The 17,677-nt window shown below is 31.4% G+C and overlaps 2 protein-coding genes across 3 annotated transcripts; one reads left to right on the top strand and one right to left on the bottom strand.

The window, feature by feature from the left end:
• The first annotated feature begins 114 nt into the window (after nt 1-114).
• LOC111429152 (Structural maintenance of chromosomes 6) lies at nt 115-12,356 on the top strand. Of its 2 annotated transcripts, none has more exons than XM_023064988.2 (15): nt 115-330; nt 461-568; nt 618-1,214; nt 1,266-1,385; nt 1,440-1,570; nt 1,626-1,829; nt 1,883-2,076; nt 5,301-5,441; nt 5,500-6,209; nt 6,265-6,435; nt 6,486-6,673; nt 6,729-7,008; nt 7,064-7,258; nt 7,315-7,445; nt 12,206-12,356. In XM_023064988.2, the coding sequence occupies exons 2-15, from the start codon at nt 467-469 to the stop codon at nt 12,240-12,242; spliced, it is 3,201 nt and encodes a 1,066-aa protein (XP_022920756.1). In that variant the 5' UTR covers nt 115-330; nt 461-466; the 3' UTR covers nt 12,243-12,356. The 2 variants fall into 2 exon arrangements, with proteins under 2 accessions (XP_022920756.1, XP_022920757.1); XM_023064989.2 differs by lacking the exon at nt 115-330 and adding an exon at nt 364-411.
• LOC111429153 (TBC1 domain family member 31) lies at nt 12,244-17,636 on the bottom strand. Its single transcript, XM_023064990.2, has 5 exons — nt 16,914-17,636; nt 14,123-14,564; nt 12,793-14,076; nt 12,592-12,735; nt 12,244-12,542 (listed from the first exon to the last, which is right to left on the bottom strand). Exons 1-5 carry the CDS (start codon nt 17,597-17,599, stop codon nt 12,372-12,374), a joined length of 2,727 nt encoding a protein of 908 aa, XP_022920758.2. The 5' UTR covers nt 17,600-17,636; the 3' UTR covers nt 12,244-12,371.
• Between the last annotated feature and the right edge of the window lie 41 nt (nt 17,637-17,677).

Raw genomic sequence — 17,677 nt, 5'->3', positions numbered from 1 at the left:
AAATGAGTGGAAAACAAAGATTCCAATTTTATATATTATTTTAACATTTATTTCGTTTAAAATATTTTTATTAACAAAAATTTTATGACATTTAACGTAAAGGCGGGATGACGCATGCGCCCAACAAATGTTTTCAAAACAAGGGGTTAACTTTGAAATCACTAAAATTTGGAGAAGACGTTCTTTGCACTGTTTTATAATATTTGATTTTGGTTAAAGTGTGATTTCTAATTTATTATTTAGTGGTGAAATCGCGCCAATTAATTATTGTATCCAAATGCTCTATGTTTATGTTGTTCAATAGGGTTATTGAACATAACCTCACTTAATGTAAGTGTAAAAGAACTAAACGGTGTTATCTAAAGTTATTCAAATAATTCTTTGTGATTTTTATTTAAATGAAAGGATTAAGTAATATTAAATCAATATAATCGGTTTCTTTTATAATTTTTGCTTTAAGATCAAAATGGGGAGAAAACGGACACTGTCAGTACAAGAAAATTTGATTGATAAGAAGCGGGTTAAGCAATTTCATTCTCAACCCACTAACAACAATCACGAGCATAATGTAAATATTAAAACAAAAATTATTAATTTTTAATTATTTTGTTTTTCAGAGAAAAGTTGGAACTATTGTACGAATAGTTTTAAAAAACTTTATGTGCCATTCTCATTTAGAGGTGACTTTTAAAAATAACATCAATTTTATTGCTGGGAATAATGGAGCTGGTAAAAGTGCAATTTTAACAGCCTTAGTTATTGGATTGGGAGGCAAAGCATCGACCACACAACGAGGAAATAATATAAAATGTTTAGTTAAAGCTGGAAAAACCATAGCTACTATTGAAATCACCATTTTAAATAGTGGCCCCCATGCATTTAAACCATCCACTTATGGAGATGAAATAACGGTTATAAGAACTCTTAATGCAAATGGTGGAGGAGGTTATAAAGTTAAAGATTCCATGGGGCATGTAATTTCACAATCAGCTAAAATCGTACATCAAATTGTCTCATTTTTAAACATACAAATAAGCAATCCAGTTTGTGTTTTAAATCAAGATACAGCTAGAAATTTTTTATTAAGCAACGAACCCAAACAAAAATTCAAATTCTTTATTAAAGCCAGTCGTTTAGAAGAATTAATCGAAGAGTGTGTTAAATTAAAATCCGCTTATCACAACCTAAAAGATATTTTTGAGGAGAAAATTAAGGTAATCGATTTGATTTTAATTTAATTATATTTATAATTTTTAACTTTATAGTTATCCAAAGAAATGAATAGTGAAATGAAAGATTGCAAACAAAAAATTGAAAATCACAAGAACATGCTACAACTTGAGGATAATTACAGAAAATTAGCAGCTGAAGTTACATGGGCCGCTGTAGTTGACTTATTTATGTTTTAATTTTATTATTGATTATGTATTTATTTATAGATACAAGAAAAGGAGGTGGAAGTTCAAAAACAAGAAGATGTTGTTGAAGAGTTTCAAAAAGTTGTACAAAATTACGATAATATTATGAAAAATCGAGCGAAATTGACCGAAGAAAACCGAGAAAAACTTACGTAAATAAATGTAGAAATTAAAATTCTTTTAATTTGATTTCTTTTCATTTTTTAGAGAACTTGAACAAAAAATAAATGAAATAAAGGAAACGATAAGTATGCAATCGGGCCCAATAAAAGATATTGATCAACAATTAATGAAATTTCGAGTAATGATTAAGGAGATGAACCTCGAAAAAACTCGATTATTAAATATGATTAGTAGAGATGAGCAAAACATCCAACAACTTCAAGAAAACATTAAAAATTATGCAAAAAAGTGAATCTTAATTTTTTTTTATAAATTTTTCGTTTTTAATAATCCAATTTTAGCCTATCTCAGAAAGAACAAGAAAAACAAGTTAGGAAAAAAGATATTGAAACTCACAAAGAACAAATTAGACTTATTCAGGATACTTTAGAAACAAGTCAAAATGAATTGTATCAATTAAAAAGTAGTTTGAGTAAAATTGAGCAGGAGGAAAATGATCTTATGCAAGAAAGGAGGGAACTTCAACGACAATTAGGTAAATATTAAAAAGAAAATCTATGTGGTGTGTTTTTATTATTGTCTTTTATACAATAATATAAAAACACAGGTGAAGAGTGTAATACTGTTTATTGTATAAAATCAGCTTTGTTACAACACTTACTTAAATTTAAATCCATTAATACTATACGCCCCTAACCCTCCTTTAATAATAAACTTTTCAAGTTAAACTTAACATTATAAATAGCTTTACAAATTAAGCTTATCAGGTGTTTTTATGTTTCTCTTACTTCTAGTTATTATTGGCGTTTCGTTATTCTCATCAGAATCATTATTTAGAGGAATAGGATCAGGTAGTGGGTTATACCTATCTTTTATAAAATAGATATTTCTTCTATAATACTTATTATTTTCAGTTTTAATTAAGTATGACCTAGGGGTCTTCAATACTTTAACAATAATCGCTTTTTTCCATAAACCTCATAAACCATATCTCCTTCCCTATATGTTCTTTCAAGATATTTATGTCCACCATCATGTTGTTTTTTATTTATTATTTGCTTGTGTAACATTTGAGAGTAAACCTCATTTCTATCAATTCTTTTAAATTCTAATTCCTTCTCATTAAATGTTATTTAATATATACTCTAATATTTTTATCAAAAAGCAATTGTGCTGGCGAACTCTATCAGATTTTGTAGCTTTTCTCATCATGTTCTTCAGTATGCCTACTGCTTTTTCAGCGAATTCATTACTTCTAAGATAACGGGGACTACTTGTTTTAATAGAACAATTCCATGTTTTACAAAATTTTCTAAATACCTCACTTTCAAATGAATAAAAGTTCTTTCTATCTGTACATAATTTGTCTCAGTCATAAATCTTGACTCAAAAGTTACTGGTTTCCGTTTTTGCAATAGACAACATCCAAGAGCATCTTTAGAACTCAATTTCTACTTTCGGGTCAAAAGGTGCCAATAAGGCTGCTTCACTTATTAGGGTTTTAACTTTATCAAATGTATGTGAAATACTCCATAACCATTCAGTATTCGCTTTAAGCAAACTTCTAAATGAGGATATTGTTTCAGACAGAATTGATAATGCCTAAAATCTGTCGCAATTCCTTTTTATTGTTTGGAGGTTTTAGTTCTTTTATAATTGTAACTGGATCAGGTTTCGTACCTAATTCATTAAATACAAAACCAAAATACAGCCGGTACGATATTTGTTGAGACAAATTTCTGAGAAAACTACTACGTCAGATTCTTTGAATCTATAACATCCGACACCCCGAAAGTCATTGGCGATGTTTCTACTTGCAATGAGCGTTTATTTATCGTGAATTGCAATTGATTTACGTAACGTAAGTTGTTTTATGCAATTGCAGTGTAATTTCTTAAAAAAAAAATCAGTGGAAGTGAGAAATAAAAGACAGGAACTTAATTCTCCTTCATTATATTTAAGATGTATCATTATTTTAAGACAATTTTTCCAAATGAAAATAAAACAGAGTTAAAAAACCGCGTTGTAAGTGCTACAGGACTGTCTCTGGCAACTATAAAGAGAATCTTACATGAAGGTTGCGATTTACAAACTTCAAACAATGGTGATGATAATATAACATTCAGTTCTCCTAAAAAACGTAAGAGAATATGCACGAAAACCAACATACCGGAATGGGGACAAATGAATATTAGAAACTTAATTTATAACTTCCACAAAACGTTACTCTGACACAATTACAACAAAAATTAAGTGCGGAATATGACTTTTCGGGAAAAGCAGACAATTATTAAAACCCTTGGATTTAAGTGGAGGAAAACCAAGGACAATCGGCGGTTGCTAATAGAGAAGAATGATATTCGCGCTTTAAGGTTGAATTGTTTGGATAAAATTAAATATTATAGGAGCCAGGGTAAACCTATTGTCTTTTTAGGTAAAACTTATATTCACGCAGGTCATACTAGTTCCAATAGTTGGATAGACAATAGCACTAATGGTTTATTTTCACCCATATTTAAAGGCAATCGATTAGTTATTGTTCACGCTAGTGGTGAAACGGGTTTCGAACCTAACTGTCTCTTGATTTTTAAATCTGGAACCAAAGGCGGAGACTATCATAGCGACATGAACTCGCAAAATTATGAGAAGTGGCTTACAGAGAAGCTAATTCCAAATCTTCCACCAAAATGTGTGGTCGTAAGTGACAATGCACCCTATCATAATTTACAAGTACATAAAGCATCTACTTGCAATTCAAAAAAAGCATATATGGTTGCTAAGTAAAAATATACATTTTTCGCCGTATTTGCGTAAGCCACAGCTGTATGATATTATTAAATATCATAAAAAACAACACATTGTTTACAAATTCGATAGTCTGCTAAACGAAAACGAACATGTGGCTTTAAAGTTCCCACCCTACCATCCCGCTTTAAATGATGTGGGCTGAAGTTAAAAACAAAATAGCGAAGAGGAACTCTGACAGAAGAAGAATTTTCGTTGGTTACTGTTCAAGACTGGTTGAAATGTTGTTAGTTGAAAATAATTATTTAGAAAACGAGGTTCGAATTGATGTGGCAACAGAAAGTTTAATTATTACAGCTTCTAATAGTGAAACTTCTAGTGAGGACGACTTTTAAAATTTATCAGATTAGAAGCTGTAGGTCGGTTAATCCAATAAAAGTTTCTTTGTTTGGTTTATTTTTTTAAAAAAATTAACGTTTTTTTTATAACTTAATTTTTCACAATAAAAGCTTGCTACAAATTCGTTAATTAGTTTCTGAGATATTCACCAAAAGCACCAATCGTATCGACTGTAGTGTAATGAAGTGAAATCATTTACAAAATATTGTAATTTATCTGCAGCACATAGTATATCGTCAAAATAAATTATGACTCCTTTCAAGTCACCAAAATATACCAAATGGTGCTCATCAATTCCACTTTTATGTTACCTTTTCTTCCCCTGTACATAATTATTTTGACTGCGTCATGTTTATTATTATGTTTTATACAATAATACAAAAACACAAGTGAAGAATGTAATACTGTTTATTATTTAAAATCAGCTTCGTTACAGGAGTTCACTTACAACGTTCTTAATAATCTCGTTATTCGTTTTTTGCGTGCTTACGTGGTTCGTTCGTTTACCTACATTTCACTAAATGACAACACTTACTTAAATTTAAATCCATTAATAACTAGACTTAGAACTAGAAACGCTATAAGAAATAAATTAAAGTTTTATTTAATATTTAGATGTTATAAAAGATGATATTGAAAGTTTAAAAATGAAATCAAGCAATTCTTTACATCTTTATGGAAGGAATATCCCACAAATTATGGATGCTTTAAATTGTAATAAACACAAGTTTAAAAAGATGCCAAAGGGACCACTTGGTAAACATTAATTACTATTATTAATATTATTATTAAATTATCTTATTATTCATTTTAGGCGTTTACATTAAAATAAAGGATAAAAAATGGTCAGTTGCTGTAGAAGGATTTTTAGCGAATCTTTTACAATCTTTCACCGTTGATAATACCGCCGATAATCGCTGTTTATCCCAAATTTTTAATCAATACTGTCAATCATCACGACCTCCAACAATAATAACATCAAAATATTTTGATGTGGTCCACAACGTAAAACCCAACCTCGTTAGAGCTCCACCTGATTGCGTTTCGCTATATGATATAATTGAAGTTAAAGATTCCGTTGTTATGAACTGTTTAATTGATCAATTAGGAATTGAAAACATTTTGTTGATTCCGTCGAGTAATCGAGCGATTGAGTTACTATCAGAAAGACAAAATGTTCCCATTAATTGTAAACAAGGTATTACAATCAAGGGAGATCGATTTTATCCTGATCCGAATTATAGGAGTTACTGTTCAACTTATCATCAAGCTAGATATTTAGAGGTTGATAAAGCGGAAGTAATAAAACATAATGAAGAAAGATTTAATCAAGTAAAAGGTAAAATTGCTTCAGTATTAAATCAGATTCATATGGTTAGCGTTAATAAGAAGCAACAACAAGGTTTGGTTTGTGAGGTCCAACCAAGGCAGGAACAATTAAAGAGAAAACGTGATGCATTAAGGGCTAATTTAGATAGACTTCAATTAGCTGATGAACCAGAATTAACTAATAATGAATCTTTGGTAAACATTGCTAATTAGTCTCTTTATAATTTTTTATTTTATATCAATATTATAGGAAGATGAATTAAAAGTATTAAAAGAAAAAATTCAAGAGAAAAATGTAAGAGTAGAAACGGTAGATACAAAAGAAAATTCGCTTAAACAAGATATGGGAAATCTCCAAGATAAAAAGACAAATTTATTAACAAATATACGAAGTTTAGAAGAGAGGTTACCACCTTTATTGGTAACATGATAAAAATAATGTGATTTGTTTGTAATAAAATTTTATTTTAGACTGAAATAAATCGATTAAGTGATCAACAAAAAGAATTTAATATGTCGAAAAATGTAGAAAACCGTCGAAAACAAGAGGCAATTAATAATGTAACGGTCGCTAGAACAAACCTTGACAAAATGAAATCGAGCGTTTTAAGACAAATCGAATCCGCAGGCGGCGAAGAAAAACGCGTACAAACTAAAAAGTAATTAATTTTAATTTATTATATAATTGTGTTATTTTAAATTAATTTATTGTAGAAAAGCCAAAGAAATTGAAGATGAATTAAAAGATGTTGATAAAAAACTACAACAATTAAACTCTTTATCGGTAGATATTAAAGAAATTAATGTAAGATATAAATTGATTAGGGAAAAATATGACCAAGCGATGGAATCCTTAACGGCCATAGAGAATGGTAAAAATAAAGTTTCTTCGTCGCTTCGGCAACGTTCTAAACACTACGAAAATACTAGGGATTATTTTGCCCATTTTATCAATTACAATTTTCAACAAGTATTGGAATATAGACAATTTAAGGTTGTTTCAAAATTTAATTATACTCACAAAATTATATTTTTTGTTATTATTACAGGGTGGTGTGGTGATAAATTTTGAACAAGAAACATTAGAATTAATTGTAACACCACAACATAGTTCTCAAGGACCCACAGCAACAACAAATTTATCTGGTGGAGAAAGATCGTTTTCCACCGTCGCCTTTTTATATGCAATGTGGAAAGTTCTTTCTTGCCCGTTTTATTTTTTAGACGAATTTGATGTGTTTATGGTAATATTTGAATTATTTATATTTATTTCGATATTATACAATTACTATTATTTCAGGATAAACTAAACAGATCGAAAGTAATAGAAATATTAATACAACACGCCCGCGGAAAACGCGATACTCAATTCGTTTTTTTAACACCACAAGATACATCGTTTATACAAGAGGATGACGTTTCTTTGCATAGGTAATTTAATCATCCTGTATTAGAGAATAATATTTTACTATATATGGCCAAAATTTTTGACTATGTGTCAAAAGCTAATAGAAACGTTCTTAAATCCACTTTAGCTTTTTAGCTTCTTAACTACTACGATTTATTCTTGATGCTGTGCTTTGTTCTTCATGAACTGTATAAATTTAAATTATTTCTGCCATTTTGTGGTTATGTTTGTTTCCAACTATATAGATAACATCTTTTGAATCTCTTGGATAGGCTTGCATGCTTAATTTTTGGTTTATTATATTCTTCAATTACTTTCTACATGCTCGCTGCAATTAATGTTATTTTGTAAGACGACATCAAAGATAACTTTTCAAAATATCTGATTTAATTGATAATGCATCAGGATTTCAAACCAATCCAACTAAATCTATTGACTGTGAGTTTATTATAGATATAACCTAAGTAAAGCCAAGGTGAGGAAATAAGGCATTATGGCAAACCAGATTTGCCTCATGTTCCTTGGAAGGAACTGGGGTGTTAAACCACGAAGAATCGCTGGGGATTTCAATTCGAGTTTCAAAACAAAACTGACCTATCATAATATTCCTTCACGCTATAATTGGAGTTTCTTCACGACATAATTTGAGTTCAAAAGAAAACCGACATTCCTTCACGCTATAATTAGGGTACCAAAACAAAACTGACCTATCATAACATTCCTTCACGCTATAATTGAATGCTTCGCACGAACAACGTAGTAAACGAGAAAATGTATTAATTGAAAAAACCAAATTTTTGTTTTTAAAAATGTTTATTTATATCAAAAGTAATACGAAAGTCGGTTAGTTTAGTACCCTTACTGAAAGGAAACACTTCGCTATGAAAAAAATTATGAAATTACCTATATTAATGAAAATATTGAGGAATCAATCAAAAAATAAAGGAACAACGTTGCTTATTCTGGCGCTTGAAACGTTTTTCCCTACTGTTTTATATATTCCCTGCAGCAATCAGTTCTTGATAAAAACGTTTTTTGTTGTCGGGTAAATATTCCGACATCGACATAAGATCTGCTTTTTTTGATGCGGTTATACTTAGTGGAGCATCATATAATTTTGGTAGTGTAGTAATAGACGGCGCTACAATATTTGGTCTACGACAGCCTCGACGTTTTTTCAAAAGATCATAGTGCTTCCATTCTTCTAAAACACTATGACTCGTTCTTAATCGTAGAACTCCAGGTTCTTCTGCAGTAACTTGTAGCCATCGTGCCTGGGTTATTTTAAGGCTAGGATCTCTTTTAAAAAGTTTTTCAACAGAATCAAGATTTAAAAAATTAAGTTGGGTCATTTTAAAAACTTCAAAGGGATTTATCCGGCGTACATTGGCCAGGAACTCCACCAGATCATCAGCCTCATACAGTTTACACAGTTTTTTATTCTTCTCAACCAGAGCAAAATCCCTATCACAGGGTAAAAAACTATGCCCACTCACCAAAAACTTTTGATTAACTTCAGAGAAATATCCCAAATAAGTTAAATAGGTACACAATATTACCATTTTAAAGTTATTATTCTGGCCAATGCAGCGGTCTGACCAGATTGTTAACTTCCGTTCTTGCCCTGCTTGAAGTACACTGAAATAATGCACAACATGCTGAATAAGGCATGACGTAATTTCAGCGGAACCGCGTTTAGCTACAGATTCATGCCATAAATACATGGTTACTTGTGAATTACCCATGTTATGCACAGCATAATTATAATTTGAATATTGTCTTTGGTAGAAAACATCCGAGTGTGTTAAATTAGGTGTGAACAACACCTGCTGTAAATCAACACACAAAACTACAAAATCTTGATTTTGTTTTGCAGTCTCTGCATCCTTATGCAAGGTTTCATAAGCTTTTTCGGCCTTTCTGTGATGAAGTTCAGCTTCTGCAGCAATTTTATTTCGAGGTTCATCATCTTCGGTAGCAATAAGTTTAATGTAATATTTGTCACACAACTTACAGGTGTCTGATCTTGGGGTACCGAATCTTAAGTCAAAGTGTGACTTAAATATGTTTCTGTATGTAATATACTTAATAGGTGAGTCGGAGTATTTCTCTATGTACAGTTGAAACATTTTTTGTATAGATAGAGATGGATCAAGACATTTTTTCTTATTAGATGACCTCGAATAATGACTCTCTTGAGCAGGAAAGCTGGTAATGTGAGACTTAATGGTATCAATATGAAAATCAGGTATTTTATGAGGACGGTTTAGATGAAGGCCCCTTTGATCGTCAATCATTTTATGGAATTTTATTTTATTTACTAATAGCTGTAACCGCCGACGTGTGACACTTAACACGTTACATCAAGATTTCTGACATACATTGAGCCGTCCATTTTTAGTTATTAGTGAATATTTTACTGTACAATGTCTGGTAAAAACTTCTTCAGCAACACGTCTTCTTTTAGGCTCCATCACATCCATACAGCCTTGCAAAAATAAATTTTGTTCATTGTAAGTTTTCTTATAAAAGTCCGTGTATAAATCTAGTTTTTCTTCCTCAGTAATATTTTTACAACCCATATATTTACATTTACACTGGAAATCCTGTAACAGAATGGTAAAACGAAAATGATATTATGTAGGTATGTGCATATTAAAATCACGCAACTTTAATCAAACAAAAGTTTAGAAAAGTAACATGAATAACATTAAACGCACAAAGCACGTTGTTCCAACCAACCTGACTTGGTCCCAGTTTACCGCTCACTGGTTTTCCCCTTCGACTTATGTAGGGTTTTCCTGCATCTTTTAACAGCATCTTCCTTTTGAAATCCTTCCTGTTTGTAATGTTTATTTTTCTTCTTTTACCTTTATTAATATCATTTAACCCACTTGAACTTACGCGAATTGTTGATTGAAACGACGCCATGTCGGTATTAGCAACGTTGTTCTGCTGTTTACGTTCAGCGCTCTAGGTTACTAACATAAGTTTGGTAAAGACAAAAACATTATTTCTGCTTGAACCCTAAGATATGGATAAGTATTAGTATAATCAAAGATGTTCCATAAGAAAATCATATTTCACATTTTTGTCGTTTGCAACGTTGTTCGCGCGAGGCATTCAATTGGAGTTTCTTCACGCTATAATTTGGGTTCAAAAGAAAACCGACATCTCTTCACGCTATAATTAGGGTACCAAAACAAAACTGACCTATCATAACATTCCATCACACTATAATTGGAGTTTCTTCACACTATAATTTGGGTTCAAAAGAAAACCGACATTCCTTCACGCTATAATTAGGGTTTCAAAACAAAACTAACCTATCCTAACATTCCTTCACGCTATAATTGGAGTTTCTTCACGCTATAATTTGGGTTCAAAAGAAAACCGACATTCCTTCACGCTATAATTAGGGTTTCAAAACAAAACTAACCTATCCTAACATTCTTTCACGCTATAATTGGAGTTTCTTCACGCTATAATTTGGGTTCAAAAGAAAACAGACATTCCTTCACGCTATAATTTGAGTTCAAAACAAAACCGACATTCCTTCACGCTATAATTAGGGTACCAAAACAAAACTGACCTATCATAACATTCCTTCACGCTATAATTGGAGTTTCTTCACGCTATAATTTGGCTTCAAAAGAAAACCGACATTCCTTCACGCTATAATTTGAGTTCAAAAAAAACCGACATTCCTTCACGCTATAATTAGGGTACCAAAACAAAACTGACCTATCATAACATTCCTTCACGCTATAATTGGAGTTTCTTCACGCTATAATTTGGGTTCAAAAGTAAACCGACATCTCCACGCTATAATTAGGGTTTCAAAACAGAACTAACCTATCCTAACATTCCTTCACGCATAAATTCGGTTCAAAAGAAAACCGACATTCCTTCATGCTATAATTAGGGTTTCAAAACAAAACTAACCTATCCTAACATTCCTTCACGCTATAATTGGAGTTTCTTCACGCTATAATTGGTGTTCAAAAGAAAACCGACATTCCTTCACACTAAAAGAGGAACCCTTGCCTGGTATACTGATGGTACAAAGACAGTTGGATCTGGAGTAGGTATAAGTGGACCAAATAGTCTCATTAAATTACCCCTTAGCTCGGACATAACCATTTTTCAAACAGAAGTTCTTGCTATAAACTTCTACACCGTTTTGAAAAAGGGACAGAAAGATGCATCGATAATGCTAGACAAGCTGACCAAAGAGGACTACAAAAAAGCCACTAAGCCCAGTTGGGAGGCCTCAAAGGTAGCCTTACACAGGAAAGAACTTCCAGATCATAGACAAGCGAAGAGTATGATAATTCCATCGCAAAAAAACCAAAGAGGTTTTATGCCTCAGCAAAGGGGATATAATGTCGCTGCTTCCCGACCAGCCATGCGCCCCTAAAATACTATCTCTTCCACATTGCACAAGCTGAGGATCAAACTTGTCAACACTGTAACGACAAGTCAGAGACTGCTGAACATATATTGTGTGAACAAGTAAAACACAAAATTTTCGGTAAAGTACGTCTGACACCAACCCTGACCTACATTTGCCCTAAACTTTTAGAGGGCTTAAGTTACAATAGATTTAGGTGGCGATGACGAGAGGGGCCGTTCCTCTCAGCCATAATAATAGGCAGCTATAATAATAATAAGATGACATCGCGAAACGTAGTAGCTTTTAAAAATAATTTGGCCTTTGAATGTAATCTCAAATTTTGAGAAAAGATGATATATTAATTATGTAATTATTTGTTGTAATTAGGTTGGAAGATCCGGAAAGAATGAACGGAAATCTATAAATACCAGCAACTGTTTTTTTTATTGTATAATTATAAATATATTTTGCGTTTTTCTGATTGTTAAACTAATAATTAAAAAATGTAATATAAAAAAAATAAATTATTTTTCTACGACTATAATCTTAATATTTAAACAGTTCCTGTTGATCCCTTAAATTGTTTCTTTCTTCTAAACCGCTCTGATTTATCTTTTAAATCATACAATTGATATTTATTTTCTTCATCATTCGTTGTTAAATCGTTTAAAACAGCCTCCACGTGTCGTTCGGTACATTCGATTTGTCCCATCATAAAATCAACCTAAGAATTTTTTTTTAATAATATTGATCAAATTATATAAATTACTTACAAATTTTTTATTTAAATTTTTATTTTCTCGAGAACACTCTTTTATTTTTTGTTTAACTTCCGTCATTATGCTATCAACAACTCCCAAACCTGTCGTTATCGTTAATTGAGCTAAATACTGCTCGCTATTCGCTACAGTTTGAGCCTAAAAACACCCTTTATTATGTAAATTGAATAATTAAATTAATAAACAAAAATATACCTTACTATAAGCTTCGTTTACAGTTTTTTCGATTTTATATCGATAATTATCGGGTAAAGAAACTTTGTGAGAATCCTCCAAAGAAAACGCTTTCACAGCGCAATCAGTTTTTATGATTTTTTGGTAAAAATTTAAGTATTGAAACAATTTGGGATTCAATAAATCCGTTTTTTCATCTCCATATTTATTTGGAATTATAATTTCATCGCGAGTTTCTCCCAAAAATTCTTTTAATTTACTATCTCTCGAAGATTCCTTTTCAAAATTCGCCCTTTCTTGTTCTAATTTTTTCCGATAAAAATGATCCACCTCTTTCAACCGGATATATTCTTCAATATGCCGTTTAGTTTCTTGTAATTTGTTATATTCTAAATTAGTTGTATCTAAAATTTTTTTATCTTCTTTTAAACGTTTCATTTCGTTAATATTCGCTTGATAATCCAAAACAGCTTTAGGGTAAGCGTTAAAAATCGGATAAACGTTATCATCTAATTTCGTAAAATTATTTAAATATCTTCTTGGGTGAAAAATGTTTTCGGTTGATTCTAAAAGTTGATATGATTTTGAAATCAATTTTTTTATGTCGATACAATTTTGTTTGTAGTAAATCGAGTGAAAATCTTCTAATTCGATTAGTTGCATTAAACGTTGTTTTTGTGTGAGGCTATAAGCAACTGTAACCATTATTAAAAATGATGGTTCATTCGACAAGATATGATCCCACAAAATTAACCAGTCATTCGAACATAAAACTTCAGAAAAGCAAGTTTGCATCAGCGACCAAGCATATGTTTTTGATGTAACATTGTAATAAATTAAGTGTTGAATTAAGGTTGGATCGTGATGAAGTAAAACGTTTTCAACCATCGCCAAAACGTTTACTGGTGGAAGTGGATAATATTCAAACCAATACTGGCACCAATTCATTAAAAGTGTTATCACCGCTTCAAAACATATTAACGGATCGTTTTGAAACATTTTTACAAATGGGAAAACAAATAATGGCAAATAAGTTACTTCAGAAAAAAATGGGCACCAAAGATTTAAAGCAATCAATAATTTTTTTAAATTCTTCATTAAAATTGGATTTTCAATCGGATATTTTTTTTCTAAATCGTTATTTAATCGGATTTCAGAAAATTTATTATTTAATATTTGATATTGTTTAACATTGTAGGGTAATTGAAGAATTTGTGTCCAAATTTTGAATCGGTGCATCTCTGGGTATTGACCATACTCTTTTAAAATTGGAACAAGTTTCCCAACATCCAACACATCATCGATCTAAAACATTAAATTAATTTAAAAAATCAAATAAAAAAAAAATTACCTTCTCTTTAGCTGAATACAACGCGCTCAAAGACCTCTTTACATTTGAATTTTTTTGAACAACATTCACCACTTTTTTTTGACAATCTTCGTCTGTTGCTACATAATTAGCCAATAAGTACATGTAAGCTTTTCCATCGGAGGTAATACAAGCAATAAAACGACCATCATATGAAGAATTGTATCGAATTATTTCAATGTTGAAGCTTAATTGAGTCAGGATGATGTCTCGGAGCATGTCGTAGAAATAAATTAATCCGTTCAAGGTTAGAATTGAAAGAACTCGGTTTGAACCGCCGTCAAATGGATTTGAGATAAAATCTAATCTTTTTATTGCCCTTATTTGAGGTGGTAAAACTATATTTTTTTCAAGGGTCCACGTATCGGTTTTAAATACAGCTAAGTTGTGTGAATATCCCGCTAAAACTACGATGCGTCCATTTCTGCAAAAAAAATAAAGTAATATAATGTAATAGGCATCATACACCGGAAAATAAATTCCGCAAACTGACGTTGAACAACAGGTTTTTGTGCAAACAAGGTTATCCATGCACTATACATAATTTTGCTATAATACAACTTCAGTTGCTTGTGTTGTATAGTATGGAAACATGCCATCTGACGAAGCAGGCTGTTTAGCTATAATAATGTTGCGTCGGAAGATAGTGTTAGAAAAAGGAAAAGGAAGCAAGAGTGTATGGATGAGAGTGGTTAAAGAAAAGATCACTTTTTAGCCACGCAAATCTTCTCAAACAACTTAAGTTGAGTTCAGTTATAAAAATTATTTACGAATGGATACTTTTTGGGTTTAGTTATACGTTTAGTGCAAAACTAGAACTAACACCAGAACTAGAAACATTCGGGATTCTAGTTCTTGGTCTTGTGTTAGTTCTAGTTTTAATTGTTGTACAGCGTTAGACTAAGAACTAAAATCATTCGAGTTTAGCTCAGTGATGCCAAATTTGGGGATTTGTATACAATTTGGATTTGGATATAAGGAATTTTATATCTCATATAACGATTTTGAGAGCTTTTATTGTATATTCTATTATTCTGAGAGACAAATTAAATTTACAAACTTCATTTGTAACATGCCATCACAACTTTCTATGTTAAAAGTTTATACTAACACTTATACGAAAGCGGAATTGTTTAGGAAAATTTACTGAAAATGGAAATTGCAGAGTTTTGGAAAATTTTAGGCGAAAAAAGAAAGTTTCAAGATGAATTGGAATATGCAGCTGTAGTTAAATTAGCGAAAATATAGTCAGTTTTTCATCAGTGGTTATTGATGTGAAAACAAAGAAAAGGATCAAAATAAGCAGTAAAGCTCTAAAAGCAGTTGCAGTAATTCGTTTTGCATCAAATGACTGTTGCCCATCCTTTCAAGTTTCTAATGAACCTTAAATTGATAGAATCTCACAACCAACAAAATTAATATCTTCAGTTTGTAAAATTACTTGTTTCTATAAAACAAAATAAAGTTATATTTTATGTATATTGGTGGCTTTTTTTATTATTTTGTTTTATTATTATTTATGCCCTATGTACTATCTGAGAATTAGCTTTTCTTTGTAATAATTAAGTGTGAAATAAGTGAATACACGAATATCTGGTAATTAAAATTAACAGTTTAATATGGTTTATTTAATTTTTGACCTGTAATAAAAAAAAAAGAAAAACTGATTTTATTCTTACTAAAACTTAAATGTAGGGAATTCTAAGCAATTTTCATGAGACATTTAAGTGTTTCCAGTCCTGCGTATCTGGTATCTCTGGTTTAGCCGTCTTGAGAGACATACAGCTAAAGCTGAATGTTGTGGTCTAGTGTTAGTTCTAGTTTTAATTCAATAAAATATACAACATAGTGATATCTTATGTCAACAAGAGCTACCTAGCACTGTCACTAGAACTAACACAAGACCTTGAACTAGAAACATTCGGATTTAGCCGCACGTCTCTCAAGACGGCTAAACCCGAATGATTCTAGTTCCAGGTCTTGTGTTAGTTCTAGTGATAGTGCTAGTGCAAAACTAGAACTAACACTAGACCTAGAACTAGAAATATTCGGATTTAACCGCACGTCTCTCAATACGGCTAAACCCGAATGATTCTAGTTCCAGGTCTTGTGTTAGTTCTAGTGATAGTGCTAGTGCAAAACTAGAACTAACACTAGACCTAGAACTAGAAACATTCGGGTTCAGCCACACGTCTCTCAAGACGACTAAACCCGAATGATTCTAGTTCCAGGTCTTGTGTTAGTTCTAGTGATAGTGCTAGAGCAAAACTAGAACTAACACTAGACCTAGAAACATTCGGATTTAGCGATGCGTCTCTTAAGACGGTCGAAAACCAAGGTTGTCTAAGGACGTCACATTTTCGCAAACAAAATTTACCTCTGCAAAACTACCGTGAAACTACCCAATGCCTGTACTATTAAGCTTTGTTACATTTTATGTGGGACAGTGTAAGAGCACAGTAGTTTCATAACTATGGTACTGTATTCATATATTGCAAGTTATATGAAACTCCCTGTACAAAAACAAGACACAATACTGAAAAAAGCAATATCACCACCTTCTACTAACACAGGTGAAAAGAAACTGTCGTTATTGCACAATGTGCAATAACAAATGTGTTTGTACAACTAATTTAAAACAATTTTGAATTTCTGCAACCAGTTACGCAACGCATCAACTAACACAATTTTCGCAAAACAGCGATTGTTGCGCAATTTGTTTGCAGATATATGGGGCCTATAAAGTTAACATTAAATTATAAAGTAAAAGTACCGTGTAAAAGCCAAACATTTAATAATAAACTTATTCCAAAGTGCTGGTTTAATCTGCTTAATATGATCAAATGTGCCATATTTCCATATATGTATCGTATCATCATTAAAACATATCAATACATCATCAGATATTGGCGCAAACATGACTAATTTTAAACCAGACGATTTTGAAATATTCAATGTTTCCAACTTTGTGCAACTTCTCAAATCCCATATAATTGCTTCACTTTGCGATGAAGAAATACCCAAAAAGTTATCTTTAGCAAATGATATGCTTTTAACTGGATGTTTATGACCGTTAAGAGTATTAAGTAATTCCCCACTTTCCACGTCAATAATATTTATGGTCCCATTATTCTTTCCAATAAATATTTCCTTATCATTTATCGAATTAAATGTTAGAAAAATGCATGAATTTGTATTAGTCAGGTGCCAAAATCTGCATTGGGTAAAATTAAAGTTGTAAACGTCTCCTTTTGATGTGGCCATAATGAGTATTTGACCGGTTTTGCTAAAAGCCACATTTGTAAATCGTAATTGGGGTTGTCCACAATAACACCCATATTTTGGTTTGGGACATTGAATTTGTAAGATTTGACCATCTTTTCTTCCTTCCTTAACTTTAAAAAATCGCTTTTTATGTCGTAAAGAACTTGGATTAATTTTTAAACTCATGAATGACATTACACTTGACAATTTGAAGTAAAACAAATTGAGGTTATGTTATTTTAACCTCACTTTTTTTAAAATTAACCTCATTTT

The sequence above is a fragment of the Onthophagus taurus genome, chromosome 7, assembly GCF_036711975.1.
Source record: "Onthophagus taurus isolate NC chromosome 7, IU_Otau_3.0, whole genome shotgun sequence".
NCBI classification, from domain to species: Eukaryota; Metazoa; Arthropoda; class Insecta; order Coleoptera; family Scarabaeidae; genus Onthophagus; species Onthophagus taurus.
Note: the sequence above shows the minus strand (reverse complement) of the source record. Positions and strands in the feature narration are given on the sequence as shown.

Excerpts from the sequence above, each read along its gene's own strand:
- LOC111429153 (XM_023064990.2), bottom strand. The coding sequence starts at position 17,599 with ATGTCATTCATGAGTTTAAAAATTAATCCAAGTTCTTTACGACATAAA. Across the intron at positions 14,565-16,913 it reads AAATGTTTGGCTTTTACACG|AAATGGACGCATCGTAGTTT; the intron begins GTACTTTTACTT and ends TTTTTTTTGCAG. Across the intron at positions 12,543-12,591 it reads AAAATTTAAATAAAAAATTT|GTTGATTTTATGATGGGACA; the intron begins GTAAGTAATTTA and ends AAAAATTCTTAG.
- LOC111429152 (XM_023064988.2), top strand. The coding sequence starts at position 467 with ATGGGGAGAAAACGGACACTGTCAGTACAAGAAAATTTGATTGATAAG. Across the intron at positions 5,442-5,499 it reads GATGCCAAAGGGACCACTTG|GCGTTTACATTAAAATAAAG; the intron begins GTAAACATTAAT and ends TATTCATTTTAG. Across the intron at positions 6,674-6,728 it reads AAACGCGTACAAACTAAAAA|AAAAGCCAAAGAAATTGAAG; the intron begins GTAATTAATTTT and ends AATTTATTGTAG.